Source organism: Vulpes lagopus, chromosome 18 (assembly GCF_018345385.1).
Source record: "Vulpes lagopus strain Blue_001 chromosome 18, ASM1834538v1, whole genome shotgun sequence".
Lineage (NCBI taxonomy): Eukaryota > Metazoa > Chordata > Mammalia > Carnivora > Canidae > Vulpes > Vulpes lagopus.
Window position 1 is genome coordinate 31,627,909 of NC_054841.1, and position 19,051 is coordinate 31,646,959.

The window sequence follows — 19,051 nt, forward strand, 5'->3', positions numbered from 1 at the left end:
AAACATTTTGTTCCTCTGTGGTCCCAATATTATTTGCCAATAAAATGTTATTTATGAAAACAGTTGAGAACTGGCTGAGAAAATATGTCACACTAATGACAAGTAGAAAAGGCTGTTTTATATACAATTTGTTTTTCTTTTCATTAACTTGCACCATGGTACTGTATTGTTATCTTCTTTTGCTTTGCCATCCATGCTCCTCGAACTATCTGCTATGAAGGACCAGTTTCTGTTTGCTTGTCTGTCCTGTAACTAAAACTCCTGGTCTATGTATCCAGTACAACAGAGATGAGTCCACATGCACTCATGCTTGAATGTCCCAGCAATGTCAAATTGTTATAAACATTTCTAAATGCTTGCTCTTAATATTGTATTTCTCACATAATGCACTGATTATTAGATAAGTTTTTTTTTTTCAAAAGTTTTTTTCCTCTAGCACTGGCCCACAAATTACATTTTCAATAACACTGCTCTACAGGAAAACAATGTGAGCTTAAAAATCACGTAATCTGGTGTTTCTCCCTAGGGCCACTGCATGTGTTTATAATACTATTTAAGATCTCCTCTTACCTTACCTCCCACACATACACCTTGATAACCTAGAACACTTCCAAATATCCCTAAGTGAAGAAGTACCATCTTTGTCAACATTTACTGATTCTATCCTAATCCCTTTACCATGCAGATGAAAAAATCTAGTCCTAGAGAAATTAGATCTGCATAATGTTGTTTGCGAACTCATTCCAGTACACTAGCTAAAATATTTGTTCCACTCTCTGCTACAGAAAATTATTTTATAGGCTAAAGCAAAAACCAAATCTTTTATCAAGAATACATATTGGGAGCCAAAAGACAATACCTAAAAATAAGTTTTAAAAAAAGGCAATATGAGCCTATTATTTAGAAATATGGTGGTTAACTACCAAAAGAACGAGCCAAAAGGGACACCTGGGTAGCTCAGCGGTTGAGCATCTGCCTTTGGCTCAGGGCGTGATCACGAGGTTCCAGGATGGAGTCCCACATCTGGCTTCCTGCATGGAGCCTGCTTCTCCCTCTGCCCATGTCTCTGCCTGTCTCTCTCTCTCTCTCTCTCTCTCTCTCTCTCTGTGTCTCTCATGAATAAATAAATAAAATCTTAAAAACAAACAAACAAACAAACAAAAAAAACAGCCAAAAGTTGAAAATGGCTGAGGTGGGAAATTTAGAAACAGAGAAACTTTTTTTTAACACACAACTAACCTGGTACAATCACTTCATTCTTTATGTACATGCAATAACTCTCATTAAAAAAACAAACAAACAAAAGAAAAAACAGGGCAGCCCGGGTGGCTCAGCAGTTTAGCTCCACCTTCACCCCAGGGCCTGATCCTGGAGACCTGGGATCAAGTCCCACACATCAGGCTCCCTGCATAGATGGAGCCTGCTTTTCCCTCTGCCTGTGTCTCTTCCTCTCTGCCTACCCCACCCACCCCCCATATCTCTCATGAATAAACAAAAAATCTTACAAAAAAAAAAAAAAAGACAAAAACTATACAAAGTTATCTTAGAAACCACCCAAGTTTCTAATTTGAATGTCACAATTATTCTGTATCCTGTTATTGCCCTTCTTACCTTTCACCTGTCTCATTTTCTGGAAGAAGAGCCACAGCATTCTGAGGACTCCAGTTTCCCAAAGCATCACAGCTTCCACATATGGCAAAAACTTCTCCTAAAGAAACAGGACAACCAGTTATAGTAGGCTAAGTAAGAAAGTATCAAATTTTAGTTTTAGGAAGCAAGAAAGGGCAGTCAGTTGCAACAGTTCACCTGGATGCACAGCCACCTTTAGATTAGATGGAGAAGAAGCCTCACTGGAAACATGTATTGGACTCAGGCACCATACTAATACCTGCATTAACTTGACCTACCTCTACAGAATTAAAACGAAAGAAAAGGAGAGATGTGTAGGAATGAACTATTCTTCATTTGTTCAACCACTTAATTAAGCCAATAACAAGCATCAAGAAAACAAAGTGATCATAGCACAGTTCCTGCCTGCAAGGCAGCTTCCAATTTAAAAAGGCACACACTAAATGCATGTAAGTATTCTAGAGAAATAATAACCAATATTTTCTAGGAACTCAAACAGTGGCATTAATAGGCTAAAGACTAGGAAAATTATCAATGGGACAGGAGCAATTTAACAAAAAAAAAAAATCCTCAAAACAAAGACTTACATAGTGAAAAATCTAGTTTCCCTTACTAAAACAAGGACTATTGTTTTTTACCTGAACATTCCTCATCAACAAACAATATAGCTGTCACCTATATATACTAAATTATGTATATTCAGCAAAAGTCTACAATTTCAGGGTGCCCATGTGGCTTAGTCAGTTGAGCATCTGACTCTTGGTTTCAGCCTGGGTCATGAACTTAGACTGTGGGATCAAGCCCTGCCTTGGACTCCATGCTGAGCAGGGAGTCTGCTTGAGATTCTCTTGTGCCCTCTCCCTCGGTGCACCACCCCCTCAACCCCCGGCTTGCATGTGCGCTCTCTAAAATGAATAAATCTGGAATGCCTGGGTGGCTCAGCAGTTAAGTGTCTGCCTACAGCTCAGAGCATGGTCCTGGGGTCCTAGGATTGAGTCCTGCTCTGTTTGACAGAGCATCGGGCTCCCTGTGTGGAGCCTACTTCTCCCTCTGCCTATGTCAGCCTCTCTCTCTCTGTCTCTCATGAATAAATAAATAAAATCTTAAAAAATTAATAATAATAAAATAAAATGAATAAATCCTTAAAACAAACAAAACAATTTCTTGAATATAAGCATGGTGAAATCTTTGACTTATATATCAATACATTCTGAGTTACTCTAACTAAAATTCCTAAAGAAAAAGATAATGAACTGAGCCAAGTGAACAAAGTTCAGTACAAACTCCTCTACATTCTGAGTAGCTTTTAGACACTATTTTAGTAGAGCCAGACTGTAGTTGGCTTTAGCCACCTACATGAGCATTCTGTAAGCTTGGACTATCTAAAACTTAACTAATATTTCAAGTGTGACAGTCATTCAGGAGTTTTGGGGGTTTATCAAACAGACTGGTTACATACAGAGATTTGTCAAAACATTCACCAATCCTTTAGAGTAACCAGATTTTGTTTTGTAATAAACTTAGGTTATCACTGTCTTCACTGATTATAAAGAAAAACACTGTTGCTAAATATAAATATTCATTCCCAAAGTCATACACGTTGCTGTGCACACAGTCTTCTCCTTTGCACCCACAGATTCATCTACATTCATATGCATCATCATCTTCCCTCTGGTCCTCGAGAATAAGATCCTTATCAAGCTCACCCTTCTATGGCTAATTCTGTGCCCAGTCCATTTGCCTGACATGGCCAGCTCCTTCTAGCTTAAACTGGCTTCATACAATTCCCTGAAAGGGTACAATATAGTTTTGTCTTCCCTCTGCAAAGAAGGCTCACGCTGGACTAGAGGCAAGCTCTTGACCCAAGCAAACCACCCTATCAGCTGACAAGCAATCTTCAACCTGCAGAGTTCTGCCCAGAGATGGGAGCTGTACCAGATCTTTTTCTTTTTTTTTTTTTAAGGCTTCATTTATTTATTCATGAGAGACACACAGAGAGGCAGAGACACAGGCAGAGGGAGAAGCAGGCTTCCTGTGAGGAGCCTGATGTGGGACTGGATTCCAGGACCCCAGGATCACGACCTGAGCTGAAGACAGACACTCAACCACTGAGCCACCGGGCGTCCCTCTACCAGATCATCTTGGCTAAGAATCTGAACTTGGACAATCATATACTCTGTCAACTGCTCTGATGGCTGCTAGACCAAAGATGATGGATATACAGAGTGAATTATTTACTTATTCTTTGAATGCATATTTACCCCTGCTCTGAGCCAGCACTGTTAGGTACATGCATTAATATGACAAGACAAAGTCACATTTTCAGAGCTTACAATCTATTCATAAAATTACTCAAATAATTCCATAAAATCTGTAAGTACTACAAAAAAGTCCTAGAACTTTGAATTTAATAGGGGTAGCTAAATGTGGGGTTAGAATAAGGAGAGTTAAAGAAGAAGGGAGGCCACAGATCAAGACAGAGGAAACAATTTGAGAAAGGCCCAAAAGGGGGAAAGACTGTAACAGCTTTGAGGAACTTGCCAATTTAGTGAGAGTATATTAAATAAAGAGATACAACCCCGGGTATGATACTATTTTGATAAGCTATTTACCCTAAAATTACTTCACACTGCTTTAGTAGAGAGCAAAAAATACAGTAAGCCAAAAAAAACATTTATAAATACAGAACACAGTTACCTTAACCAAACACTTCACTAACTTCTTACACTAGCAAAATTTCCCTCATTTCCGTGGTAATTAAAAATCATAGTCCAACTATCCTTGTTCTGGGCAAAATAAAATAAATTCACAGCTTTCTTGGAAAATATGAGATTAAGACATTTACTATTTGGGGAAGTATTTTTTTTTCCTTAAGTTTACTACAAGCACATTTCTGAAATCAGGCGGGCCCTAAGATAGTTTCATCTAAAAATTAAGCCCATTATAACAACAAACTCCATATTTAGATAATCAAGAAAAATACTCATTTAATTTAAAATTTTGTTTTAGAGTGAAACTTTACAATACCTGGTAAAAGAGTTCCTCTTATTTCAAAGGTAACCTGAGAAGGTGTCATTCTGATGGATTTTAGAATGTTGAGCTAGGAAGAAAAAGAGAAGATGTCATGTGAAATATACAAAAAGCTTAGCTGTAGATAGCCACCACCAAGAAACAAATTAAAAAACAAAAATAGATCAAAACTGTGAGCAAAAGATTTCAGAAAACTTATATATAAAGACTGAATTCTTTAGTAAGTACCTAGTAATTTTTAGTGTCTAATGTTGAAACCTATTCTGTGTGTATGGACCAGAAAACTACGAAACAAGTATGTCCAAACATTTTTTTTTTTTTTTTAAGGATTCAAGGTTGTTATGTTACAAACTTTCTCTTCTGATAAGCAGCTGCTCTGAACTCAACCTATCTTTCCTGACCAGGCTCATGCTATGATGGAGAATAAAAAGCAAAACAAAAACAAAAAACAACCACATATAGAAAAAAAGTTGGCTCACGAGAGGATTTCTACTTCAATAAGGTTTCAACTTTACTAACAAGGAAACTGAAGTACCATTCACTGAAACAAAACTATGTTCTGCAACAAGATGCAGATTCTGCTTCTAAGTAATGTAACCAATATCTTTAAAAAAACCTCCCCTATAAACCATTCTTTCCAGATTTTCTCTGTATTAACCACTGGACTGTCATTACTCTTATTCTGTAGATTCAAATTTATTTATTTATTTATTTATTTATTTATTTTTTAATTTTTTTTAATTTTTATTTATTTATGATAGTCACAGAGAGAGAGAGAGAGAGGCAGAGACACCGGCAGAGGAAGAAGCAGGCTCCATGCAGGGAGCCCAACGCGGGACTCGATCCCCGGTGTCCAGGATCACGCTCTGGGCTGAAGGCGGCGCTAAACCGCTGAGCCATCCGGGCGGCCCAACCCTGCTGATTCTAACTGATCTTACATACATGCCATTCTTTCTACTGTCTGAACTTCAATCAAAATCCTAAGTATACTAACCCGTGTTTTGGCTTCTAAATGTCTTCCATAAAATAATACATTTTACGTCAGTTAGAATATTCTTCCTCATGACCTTGACTTAGAATTACTTCGATTACTTACAGAAATCTAAACCCCTAATCCTTCAACGTCCTATTCACATTTTCTGATTTTTCATTTCTTGGTTGTTTTTTCCCAGCCAAACCAATCTGTTTATAACCCCCTAATTTAAGTACCTAAGGGTGGGGAATGCCTGGGTGGCTCAACAGTTGAGTGTCTTGACTCTAGCTCAGGGCATGATCCCAGAGTTTTGGGATCAAGTCCCACATGGAGCTCCCTGCAGCGAACCTGTTTCTCCCTCTCTCCCTGTCTCTACCTCTCTATCTATGACTCTCATGAATAAATTTTTTTAAAAAATCTTTAAAAAAAAATCAAGTACTAAAGGAAGATAACAAATAGATTTTTTAAAAACATATACAGTATCAATTCTAAAGAAGGCTATTTAATTCATATATAGAAAGAACACACTCTACAAAAGGGCATATCATAGTCTACATAACTTCTCCAATACTCCCCTAAATTTTGAACCCCAATTCACCAATGTTCCTAAAAGAATTCCAATTTCTTTACTGTGCGTCATTTCATTAATTTATCAGCTTAAATGTTATTTGTACTTATACATTATTTTAAAAATCATAAAGTAAGTTTCATAGCTATTCATTCTTCTATTTCCCCTTTGCTCCCTTTCCCTTCCCATGAACACATGCCCAACTCTGTAATGCCCATTCAGTGGACACTGCTGCTCAGGTAACTACACTTCCAAGTCAAGGTAGATATAAAGCAGCAGTTCTCACGGGGGACAATTCTGCCCTCCAAGGGATGTTTGGCAATGTCAGGACATATTTTTGGTTGTCGCAACTGGGAGTGATACTGCTGGCATCTAGTGGGTAGAGGCCAATAATGCTGCTAAACACCATGTAATGCACAGAACAGCTCTCCATAAGTAATTGTCCAGCTCCAAATATCAATAGGGCTAAGGCTGAGAAACCTGACCCACAGGGGGCTGCTCTGAAGGTCAAGAATCCAGACTCAAAGTTAGCTACAAACTACCATCCCACTCACATCAGTGATAAAACGTAAATGTTGAATATTCATATTGAGAAAAACCACCAGTCAATGTGGTTTCATATCACCTGAATACAGAATTCTCTATTTGATAATTCCACCATTTCACTTAGAAAATCCGTTATGCACTGGAGAAAAACCTTAATCAAAATGATTTCTGTGTCTAAGAATAAACATGATCTATTTAAAGCATATACATCCAGTTCTAACACTGCTAAAGAATGTTCTAAATCTAAAAATAGCTGTAGATTGATAATCCCCTCATTAAGCAATCATTATCCAAGTATCTTATTAGCTCTCCTTTAACATGACATCTGATACGAATCTGAGTACTAACTCTTGGAATATTTCCTTTTCTAATAATTAAATAGTTCACTGAAACACCAAACTCTTACATTTAATTTATGTCATAAAGAAACCTCAGACAAGCAAAAGAGCTTGGCTTTTACATAACTGAATTAATTTTAAGACACAGCAAAAAGCCCCATCATCCACCAAAACTGCTGAATAACCAACCTTAATCTCAAACTTTAACTTCTACTTTCACCCAGTGTTTACTGTCAGTTTTCAAAAAAGGACTACACAATCTCATCTACATAATTACACAGTTGCTGCTCAACTATTTTTTTATCAATTTTAAATATCTATTCTAGCTAATTTTAGGGAAATCAAAAATAATTATTCCTATATATCAAAATCAACTGGCACAACATTACCTTTAAATTTCTACTGCATTAAATGGGAAAATTACATAGATCAACTTAATAAAAGAGAATTCAACTAATTATTAAAATTGACTTTCGTTCTTAAGGTTGCTTATAAAAGTGGCTGTAGTAACTTGGCTATAAACAGCTGCAGTAAGTGTACTGTACAAAACTATATACATAAGCACAAAAATACCCTCCCAAAAAACCTCCCTGATGTCAACAAAGCCTCATTTTCCACTTGGATTGCCAAAAAGTCCTATAGTCTGGTTTAATTTCTTCTCTCCCTCCTTCCACAATTTAATAACACACCAAAATAAAGCCGGGGAAGCTGCTCCTACACCAGTTTACTTGATCGTGGACAGAGGCCAAAATTCTGGTACAGGATTGGCCTGCACAATTTTGGCACCCAGCTACCACCAAAACAGTAGTGACAAAGTAAAATATTGACCTGTTGTGGAATGCAAGATTTACACACCTACCAATACTTCCTCTTCTTCCAAACAAGCAAAAAAACCATCCCTACTTGGACAGGGGATGTGTTCCAGATATATACAAGAGTAAGAAGAAAAATCTAGTCATTTTTATATACTTGAGCTGACTGTAAATGTAATTTAACCAACTCCATTTGTTTTACATATAACTTCCATTTTGTGCTTTTTGAAGATAAATATCAAACAGTATTCTCATCTGAGATTTTGAGTAGCATCTAACAGTTTTTTGAAGACTCAAGCAATTAGTACAGCTATGACATTGTAATTTACATTCAAGAAGTATTTCAGAGTTTACACTACCTGCCAAAATAAATCCTACTCTATTTTTTTGGTCAAAGAAACTATCCCAACACATGACCTTACTGGTTTACCAGCTAGGGGAACAAAGGGGATATTTAAGCAAAACAAGGTGCAGGAACATTTAGTTTAGAGTTAAATTGAGATCACAGATATTTTTAGCTAAAATGTGTTTTTCTAGACAAAAAGACCATCTCTGTCCTTCAAATTTTTTCAAAGAGGGATGCCTGGGTGACTCAGTGGGTTAAGAGTCTGCCTTCAGCCCAGGTCATGATCCCAGGGTTCTGAGACGGGAGCCCCACATTAGGCTCCCCGCCCAGCAAAGAGTCTGCTTCTCCCTCTCCTCCTCCCTCCAGCTTGTGTGTGTGTGTGTGTGTGTGCGCGCGCGCGCGCGCACTCTCACTCAATAAACAAAATCTTTAAAAACATTTCCCCCCACCCCAAAAAAAAAGCTATTTCCATGTCTTACTCTTTCCTAGATTCCAGCAGCTTTGATCCTCATAACTGGCTACAAAAAATATATGAAATGCCTAAGTTTTCCTGAGTTAACTTCTGTTCATCCTGTTGGAATATGATTCCACTATTCCAACCTCAGTATACTTGAGCCAACATTTTAAACAAATGTATGCAGACATGAGTGGATTTTCATAAAGAAAGCGCTTCTGGAGATTTCGCTAAGCCAGGTTTATCCCTTGTTCAACTTTCTAAACAATGCAGTAGAAGTTTTCAAATATTTTCCATTTCAGTTTGTCTTGATAGTCTTTCATGCATAGTTCATATGCCTTCCCTGGCTAGGATTACATACAAAGATTCGGATTCATTAATCTGCTTTTTTGTAGTTCTCAAATTTCACTAACTCTGCCACGGGGAGATTTCTCTCGTGGTCATTATTTCTCTGGACAGAACTTTCCTAAGTTTTATCCTGCCTAGAATATTGGTTCCCCCTGGTTCTCAAGTCCAGGACGGACTAGGCCAAGTGCAGCTGTGCCTACTTGCTCTACCCTGAATCACTCGTATCCAGACCACCAGGAGCTGAGAGGACTGACAGCGTGTATTTCTAGTGTATTTCTACGTAAGTCACAACTGTCAGAAATGAGGCACGGAGGGGGGTCGTTCCCGGGCGCGGAGCGTAAAAAGAAAACAGCGTCGGGTCTAGACATCCTGCTTGGTCCCATCCCCTTCCCTTCCACGCTGGCACCGCTTCGGACCGCACCGCCGCCTCGAGACAGGTCAGTCCCTACGATTCCCGGCCGCAGGCAGGGGCGGTCCGTTACGGCGGGGCAGCGGCGGACGAGCGCAGGCGAGGTGGCCCCGCAGCCGCCAGGCCGAGCACGCACGCCGCGCTGGGGAGCTGCCGCTGCCCCGACCCCTCCTCGGATTACGGGCGCTCCGGGGTTCTGCAACAGCCGAATCCTACAAGCACACGCCTTCAGAGAATAAGCCGCTGCCCAGACGCCACGAGTTCTTCGCGGGCGGCGGGCCAGGGGCGCGCGCGGCCTCCGGGCAATGCCGGGGTCCTCGCCCCCGAGCTGGCGCGCTCGAGGCGGCCGCGCGCCCCACGCACCGGGACCTGCACGACGCTGCCCTGGACCAAGCTCCGGCAGCCAGCGGAACCGTGGGCAGCAAACAATACGAGTGGAACCGCGAACTTCCAGGCCGCGGCCGCCCCGGGGCGGGGGGGGGGGTGGGGGACCGGGACGCCCGCCCGCCCCGCGCCCCGCGCCCCGCGCCCCGCGCCCCGCCGCGTCCCCCGCCCGGCCCGGCCCGGCCGCCCTGACAGCTCCGCCGCCACGTGAGCCGCCCCCGCAGCGAGCTCCGGGCCAGGCCTGGCGGCCCGCCTCACCTGCCGGGGCCGCGGGGCCGCGGGTCCGCGCGTCCGCGCCGCAGAGCCGGGGCCGCGGGCCGAGGAGCGGGCACCCGCCGTCAGCGCCTCGCCAGCGCTCCCCCAGGCAGCCCGCGGCGGCGCCGAGCGGCAGGAAGCGGCTCCGCTCAAACCGGTTTCAGCTGCTCCAGACCAAACCGCCAGGCCACCCCGCGGGGCGGGGCCGGAGGGCGGCGGGGCGGGGCCTGACGTCACGCCGGCGCCGCCCTGGCCAATCGGCGGCCGCGCGCGGGGGGCGGGCCCGCGCGTTCCTGGAAAGGGCTTCGCGGCGGCGGCGGCCGGGGGCGGGGCATCGGCGGGGCATCCCCGGGGTCCCCCGGCTGCGGCTCTTCCGCGGAGCTGGAGGCGCGGGTGGGTGCAGCGCCCACCGCCGGACTGAGCTGTCAGGCGCGTCCATCGGCCTCCAAGGCCGCCTTAGGACGACCAAACGCGGAGGCCGGAGCTGCAGTTCGAATCGCAGTTTTTGCCGTTAAAAACGGGGAAATGAGCAGGCCTAGTGCTTTCTGGAAACTTTCTTTCGTTACCCAACAGCAAACACATTTGGATCTGATCTTAAAGTTGAAAACGAGAGCTGAGCGACCGGAGACGTTCGAGCGTTTGTGCCCTAGCTACACCGTCTTGGAGGGCGCCAGCATCACCTGGAGCTCTCAGACTTGCTCTCGGGGCCTTTTCAGGCCCGCCTAATCTAATCTGCGTTTAACAATATTCCCAGGTTATTTGTATGCATATTAAAATGTAAAGGAACTTTTCCGAAAGCAAGATAGACCCTCTCTGCAAATGTACTTTCTCATTTTTTGAAAAATCAGCCCTACCAAAAAAAAAAAAAGGCAAAGTTTTTATTTCTCTCTTTTGAAAGTCCCAGAAACATTAATCAGCATTTGCCACTTACCTAACTTAAATGGTTACCTTTCCAGCGTCAAAGCTAACCTCTAGTTAATCTCTTATGTAAAATTACATTAGCAATATTTCGTTTAAATCAAGTGAGATACCGAAAATTAAAGAACCACTTTGTGTGTGTGTGTGTGTGTGTGTGTGTGTGTGGATATTGAAGAACACTTGCAGTAAGGCATAGCTCCGAGTTGCAAGGTGGTTGGAATGCACCTACTAAAAAAAAAGCATTTGTATTAGATAAACTCTAGCCTTAGAAAGAATTTTTAGTTTTATAAATTAAAGTGCTCACAGCCACATTTGATATTTCAGCTTGGATGAGATCCCAGAGCATTTTCTAACAATGTCACCCATTCAGTTACCAAATAATTATTAAGTGCATGCTTTGTGTTAGTCACAGGATGCAATGGTTTTTTGATGGTACTTATTTTAATCCCAAATTTCATAAAGATTTAAAATTTCCTTCCAGTTATGTACCATTATCTGCAAAAGTCTGCAATTGTACATTTCTTAATAGCTTTGGAGTTTCATTTCTGTGTTGTTAGTCATATTTCACTGATGGATTTTTTCCCTTCGAGTTTGCTTCCTTTAAATATTTATAATAGATCTTTATTTTCCTGTGATCATCACTTAGTCAAGCTATTATTTGGTGTTCATTGTCCAAGCTGATGTACCCAATCCATGTTCCTCCTTAATTCCTATTGAAATTATAGAAGAATTATACATATTTGAAAGATGCCATCAGTAGGTTGGAAGTTGAGGCACTTCAAGATCTAAAATAAGCCAGTAGCATTAGATGATTGGAGAACAGAGAAATTTGGAACCACATAGGGGAAGAAGGTACTCCTGGAGATGCCATTTTACAAAACCTTGCTTAGAAACTCTAATAGTGCAACATATTTAGATTACAGCATATATACCCCATTCTGACTGGGATATTGAAATAGAATATAGACAATATTTCCTCCTGCCATTTCTGTGGAATGGTATAATTTTTCAAAAAACATGGTTAATGAGATTAATTTACTTATGATTCCCAGAAGGGCTCCATATGTATTGAATTTTACAAAATATTAACATCTTATTTGATTACATAATGAAATATGTTATCTCATTTGTCTAAAATCAACACTGTATGATCATGAATAAGGGACAGGCAGGGTTAGGTAGGAAGAGATAGGTAGGGGGCTACAGGATGAGGTTCATAAAAATCCCAAAAATGTGGAGGTGAAAGTAAACCAGAGATAAAGAAACAAGCCAGACCATCCTGTCCTAGGTGTCAGGGGTTGGGTCTTGTTATAACAGCTACTTACTACCGACAAAAAATTACTGTACCCTAAAAAGGAAGTAAACTACTAAACATGTTATCACTAATCCTTACTCAATGTGCTATCAATAGAGATGTTTAAAGGGATTTAAGTTCTCTGGTTAGCCTTCAAAAAAAGACTAACCCTAAACGCCCTCAGTGGCAACCATATCAGGACCACTGTCATTCCTGAGAGCTTTTTCTGTATCCTTACTTGACAAAACCCTATTGCTTTCCTCTCCCTTGTCTTCAAGATTCATTTCTCAACTTCATGAGACAAGAACCTCGCTCTTTTGCCTCAATCTCACTTTACACCTTACTTTTTTTAAGGTAGTAATGTCACCAGTTAGACCCCAAGACCTGACCTTTATTGCCTACCTGCTTGTACTCACTAACTGTACTCGCATATTTTTCCTAAAGCTCTTCTTTCTGGCTTTCCTCTTAATTCAGGCAAATTAAACCCAAAACCACTCCTCAGGTGATAGCAACTGCTTTAATAAAACCTCTCTGGCCCAGACCACCTAGACCCTTTGAGGCTAAACCCCAACTTGAGCTTCTGCAGAGGGACCATGGAGTGACCTCTGGAACGACCTACCATTGCCTTTATCCCATTATAATATTAAAATCTCTGCCAAGGAGGAGCCTCAGCCTCATTTACATAACATGCAACATATTAACATGTTTCCTTAAGGCAGATGCGCTACCTTATGTTTGCCCTTACAAGCTGACAAAACTTCCCTATCTAAATATTCATCCTAACCCTGAACAAGAGGTACACATTCAACCATTCTCAGGTAGTCGTGGTTTTAGAAGCTAATCTCTGGGGGATCCCTGGGTGGCTCAGCGGTTTAGCGCCTGCCTTTGGCCCAGGGCTTGATCCTGGATCGAGAGTCCCTGGATCGAGAGTCTCCGGATGGAGAGTCCCGGGACTGAGTCCCACATGAGTCTCCTTGCATGGAGTCTACTTCTCCCTCTGCCTGTGTCTCTGCCTCTTTCTCTCTCTCTATCTGTCTGTCTCTTGTGAATAAATAAATAAAATCTTAAAAACCAAAAAAAAAAAGAAGCTATTCTCTGTGATCTGTTTATTTGCTGCAAATAAAGGGTTTTTTTTTCTTTGTGTGAAAACTCACTTGGTATAGTTTCTGCAACTCACCAAGGAGCTAATTGACATTGGCTTGGTTACAGTAATGATATTGAAGGAAAAGCTCTAGATTTAGGGGCCAAACCTAGACTTGAATCCTACCCCTCACCATTTTAAGTATAAACCATTGAGAATAAATGACCATTTTTTATAACTGGGGACATCGTCAATATGATTTTGACTAAAGTAACTTTTCATCCATAGATAAGTCATTTGTGGGCTTCATTGTGGGCCATTAACCAGGCCCTTATAGATGTTAGCTCAAATTTTCATATTTAAAGTAGTAGGATACCAATTGTAAATGACCGATACATTGGTAAAACTGATTATCATGTAACAGTTTCTACAGACAAATTGTCACATATAAAGTAAACATAATTACAACTCTGGAAGGTATCTCTCTTATGAACTCTAGGAATCAAGACATTGTAAAACTAAGGAGCGCAATTTATATAAGAAAATGCTGTACTGAGCCATTTTGTTTTAGCCTCTTCTGCTTATCATTTTTTGTCTCTCCAGATGCCTCTCAGTCTGGTGCATTCTGCATTAAAATGGATTCCCCGAGGGAATTCCCTTTACTGCTCAAATTGTTCAACAGTTGACCGGCTATCATTTTATCATTTTAGTAAAAATATTGATGACTGTCTGCAGAATGAGCTGTTGTTTTCTGGGCATATCCTTAGTCTTGAACAAAAGGACTCTAACAGCACTACTACCACACAGCAGCCTCAAAATCCCAGCTGCTCACTCCAGGCTGGCAGCTCGCCAATGAGCTCGGCTTGAAGTCAGGAAGGCAGAGGTTCTTGGCAATAGTGGTGCATTTATTATGTGAATGATTTAGATGGGGGAGATTAGAAGCAATGATTCTTCTCTTTGCAGTACTCCTGACTTGCTGGTTTACATCACACCATTGTTATTTTTCCTATAAAACGAAAATGAGAGAACTAATGCTTGCTTTTATCTATTATATCTTACTTTGCCTTCCTATAATCAGGCTCTCAAGGGCAAGGATTATGTTTTATTGATCTTTACATCCCAGCACAGTGTTTGGCACAGAGCAGATATAAATATGCTAACAGAAATCACTGGAAATTTCAGGAGAAAGTATTAAGTAAGTTAGTCATTTCTATATGTCAGCATTAAATATTAAGCAATGTTGTGAATACCAATTGGAGAAGCAGGGATTCAGCTGCTATGGGTTCCATGGTATGGCCTCCCCTTGCGCTTATCTCACTTTGTCTTACAGGAATACTGCTCTGATTGTCAACACTTACATTGTATTAGATGACAATCTGACCCAGAGCAATGGACATATGGTTCACATGGTGTGGTTGTTGTTTTAAGTTTAATTTTGAATGCACACCCTAACCCAACCCAGACCCCACCACTCCCTGTTACTCATCCATTGTCCTAATCATACATTTCATATGTCCTTCCTGCACCAGATAGGCCTCTGAATTTGGATTCAAAGGCAACAGAACAAACTGATTATCCTAGTCCAGCTAGGCTAAAGAGAACCTTGTCTTCTTTTCTTTTTTTTTTTTTTTCTTTCTTTCTTTTTTGGTTTTGTTTTGTTTTTAGATTTTATTTATTTATTCATGAGAGACACAGAGAGGGAGGCGGACAGAGGCGTAGGCAGAGGGAGAAACAGGCTCCATGCAGGGAGCCCGATATGGGACTCGATCAAGGGACTCCAGGATCATGTGCTGAGCCGAAGGTAGACACTTAACCTCTGAGCCACTCAGGCGTCCCCCTTGTCTTCTTTTCATGAAAATAAGTGTATGCTATAGCTATGTTCCTTATTGCATATTCCTCCTAAAAAATTAATTGTAATTCCCAACCCAAGGGGCATGGAGAGAGGGTGAAAATCATCCAAACCACTTGGGATTCAGCCACCTTACCATGCAATAAATTAATACTATACATAAAAAGCTAAACCATCAAAAATTAAAATAATCAAAATATTTTCCTAAAGGAAAGGAGGAAAACACCAAGGACCTATGAAAGTGATGGCAGTTAGAATTTGGGGCTTTTTTTTTTCCCCCCCAAATATAACTAACTACTAGGCTGGGATTTTAAAAATCTGAAAAAGTAGCCTTCCATTACTTAATACAGACATCATATCTATGATTCATGGTTAGAAAACTAAATTCTAGTGTATATAGTCAGCCAAAGTCCATCAGAAATGAGAATTGTCTCCCATATGATTTTATTGCCCAGGTAACATCAGAAATGAGCACTGATAAATTCAACTATTTGGTTTAGAGATGTTTATTTTACTGAGTCTAGGGAGACAAATTCCAAATAGGGAGTTTATTACAGAAAAGCTCTGTAGGAAAATGGCCTCAGAGCCTGAGAAAACTTATCATTAAAATCAGTGGTTATTTCCCTAGGTATCAGATCACAGCCCAGAGAAGCCACTGCCAACTCATCAATTCATGATTCAAATCATAGAATTATGGCCAAAGCAGGCACCCACTGTGTAAGACAAACAGCCCAAAGTTGTTTTGTAGATAAAAACTCATCTGGGAAATTTTAAGATATTCAGAGACTTAAGAATCCTGTAATGATCAAAAACCTCTTTTTATCCTCAAAATAGTACTGATGTCACTGTGTGCCAAACTCAGCCAAACCAAGATTCCCTCCAGGCTACCTATTCACCTCTATTTAAATGTTGGCATATGTTGTCTGTGTTCTATAGGCCAAGTTTGTGAAATAATTTTTATTATTATGAGTCTATGGTTTTAGAAGTCTTTCCCCTTGCTTGCTTCAAGTAATTCTCCAGTTATATGACCTAAATGCAAGATGATGATGATGATGATGGTAAGGAGGAGGAGGAAGGAAAAAAGGAGAAAGAGGACAAGGAGAGGAAGAAGAATTCTTAGAAGAAAATGACTAAGAAGAAGAGAGTAGGTAAGAGATTTACTCTCCATAACCTGCTTCTCTGAATTAGATTTCACCACTTTACCCAATTTATCCCTCCTCTTTTTAGTATCCCAATGGCTCTCTAGCATTAGAAAATTATTCTTTAGCTAGCTCCTACCTACCTCGAGCTTTATTTCTGACCCAAGCCACCTCTTTTCCTTCCCAGTCATTCTAAAGAATTCAGGGCCTCCTCAATCTCTTTGGCATTCAAGGTGTGGTTCTTGAACCAGCAGCACTGACGTTCCCTGAGCACTTGTTAAGAAATGCTGAATCTCAGGCCTTACCATAGACCTGCTGATTCAAAACCTGCATTTTAACAGGAACTCTGGGGATTCATATGAACACAAAGTTTGAAAAGATCTCTTAGAAGACCCTTCTTCACTGGCCACCCACCAACCCACCCACTTGAACCAATGTAAAATTAGCTCCAGGGAGCAATCAAGTGATCTGCAACTCATCCTGGAAGCATTTTCTTATAAACACCCTCCTTTCTTCTTAGTTATTCCTTTGTGAGTGTGACAAAAATTGATGTGAATAAATTTGCATAAGCAAATGTCCCTCGCATCTGGATTGAACTTTATGGAAGGTGTTGGTTTCTGGTTTTCAATTTCCTCTGCCCTTCCCCATAAGACTGTAAACTCCTTGAAGTCAGGAACCTTATCTTATTTCTATTTTGAAGTCTCAGTGCCTAAAATAATGCCTATGGATGGCCTTGATGAATTCTTTTGCCTGAGGAAATAAAGGATTGACTTTTAAAACCCACCATATCGGGATCCCTGGGTGGCGCAGCGGTTTGGCGCCTGCCTTTGGCCCAGGGCGCGATCCTGGAGACCCGGGATCGAATCCCACATCAGGCTCCCGGTGCATGGAGCCTGCTTCTCCCTCCGCCTGTCTCTCTCTCTCTCTCTCTCTCTCTCTCTCACTATCATAAATAAATAAAAAATTAAAAAAAAATTTATAAAAAAACCCACCATATCTTGTAATTAGACTCAGCCACTTAAAGGATCATCTAATCTTTAGTAGAGTTTAAAAGGATTTTAGAATCACAAATCTTGAATCTCACTGGACTATTTAAATTGCACAGGGTTGAGCGCTAAACTATTCTCCATCCTGTTTCCAGTACAAGAGATGCCTCGAGCCAAAATGAAGGGATCTACCGCCTTACTATGCCACCCTATTGCCACCACAGGCTTACACTGTGTGCAGTGCTTTGGTCTTTGAAATTTGAAGGCAAGCACGAGTCTCTTCCTCCTGGATCCCAGGATAGGGTGGTCCAAAGACCTTTCCTAGCAACCCTTGGAGCAATCAGTTACATCCTGTCTCTAGTTCTCTGGCCTTCAACCACCTCAGTTTCCTAGAATCCTTTTTTTTTTTTTTTTTTAAGATTTTATTTATTTATTTATTTATTTATTTACTCGTGCGAGACACACAGAGAGCAGCAGAGACATAGGCAGAGGGAGAAGCAGGCTCCATGTGGGAGCCCAATGTGGGACTCAATCCCAGGACCCTTGGATTATGCCAGAGCTGAAGGCAGACACTTAACCACTGAGCCACCCAGGTGCCCCTTCAAGAATCCTTTTTTAAAAGGAAATCGTAGAAACTTAATCTGTTTCTGTGTTAAGGGTTTGTAGCATCCATTATTAGAGGGAAGGGGGGAAATGGGTGCTCTGGCACATTAGTCTTTATTGAATTAATTGATAACACTTTTTTTGAGAACGTTTGGATCACAACTATGATAAACTTAAGTGTGCATAGCTTTAAACCCCAAAAATGTAGTTCTACAAATGTATATTTACAGAAATACTAATATAGGTACATAAAGATATACCAAGAACATTCATGTAGCATAGTTGAAATTGTCTAAAATACTCCCCCCCACACACACACACAAAAACTAGAAACAAAAAACAAAAGCAAAAAGTAAAGCAATGTAAATACCCCTCAATGGGAAGTGTGGCAATGGATAAGTAGTAATTCTCATTTATTTATACATGAAATACACAGTCATTGAATGAATGTGATAACTCCTTATGTACCCACTTGGAAAGATTTTCAGTCTATTTTTAAGTTAAAAAAAAAGCAAGTGGTAGAGTGTATGATATTATCCCATTTTTTAAAAAGTGTATATTGATATATATGTATATTTATAGCAATAGATATTGCTATATCTTTTTTTGGTGCAAAAAAGTGCTTTTATTATAGCACAAGGACTGGGCCTATGGGCAGAAAGAGCTGCACTTTTGCTGTGTGAAGCTGGTGATTAAATACCTAGTGCTCAAGGAGATGGGATGTACAGGGAACTATAATACTTTTTAAAAGGCTGAAGAAATGCACAAAAAGATAGTGGGGCTATGTGATATTGTTGCTTTTTTGCATGTTTTTCAGTTTTTCAAATATTCGATGTAAATGTGTTAATTTTTTATTGTGCCTGAGAACAAAAGGAAAGATTTCTCATATACAAGAACTCTAAACTACAATAAACTACAAGCCCATCTTTTTTTTTTCTTTTAAGATTTTATTTATTTATTTGAGAGAGAGAGAGTAAGCACATGAGCAGCTGGCGGGGGGCGGGGAGGAGGGATAAGGGAGGAGTAGAGGGAGAAGGAGAGAGAATTCCAAGCAAACTCCACACTGAGCGTGGAGCCCAATGCAGGACT

General features: G+C 40.7%; 1 protein-coding gene across 2 annotated transcripts in view; it reads right to left on the reverse strand.

Annotated features, from left to right (window-relative positions):
* Nucleotides 1-10,280, reverse strand: part of GPCPD1 (glycerophosphocholine phosphodiesterase 1) — a 55,306-nt gene extending 45,026 nt beyond the window's left edge. The window contains exons 1-3 of one of the 2 annotated variants that reach the window (XM_041732336.1): nucleotides 10,096-10,278; nucleotides 4,657-4,729; nucleotides 1,612-1,708 (exon numbers count right to left, since the gene is read on the reverse strand). In XM_041732336.1, coding sequence (XP_041588270.1) covers nucleotides 1,612-1,708; nucleotides 4,657-4,705 — 146 coding nt within the window. In that variant the 5' untranslated portion in view covers nucleotides 4,706-4,729; nucleotides 10,096-10,278. Of the gene's footprint in view, nucleotides 1-1,611; nucleotides 1,709-4,656; nucleotides 4,730-10,095 lie in introns of both variants that reach the window. The other variant, XM_041732337.1, reaches the window with a different exon arrangement.
* Nucleotides 10,281-19,051: the final 8,771 nt, after the last annotated feature.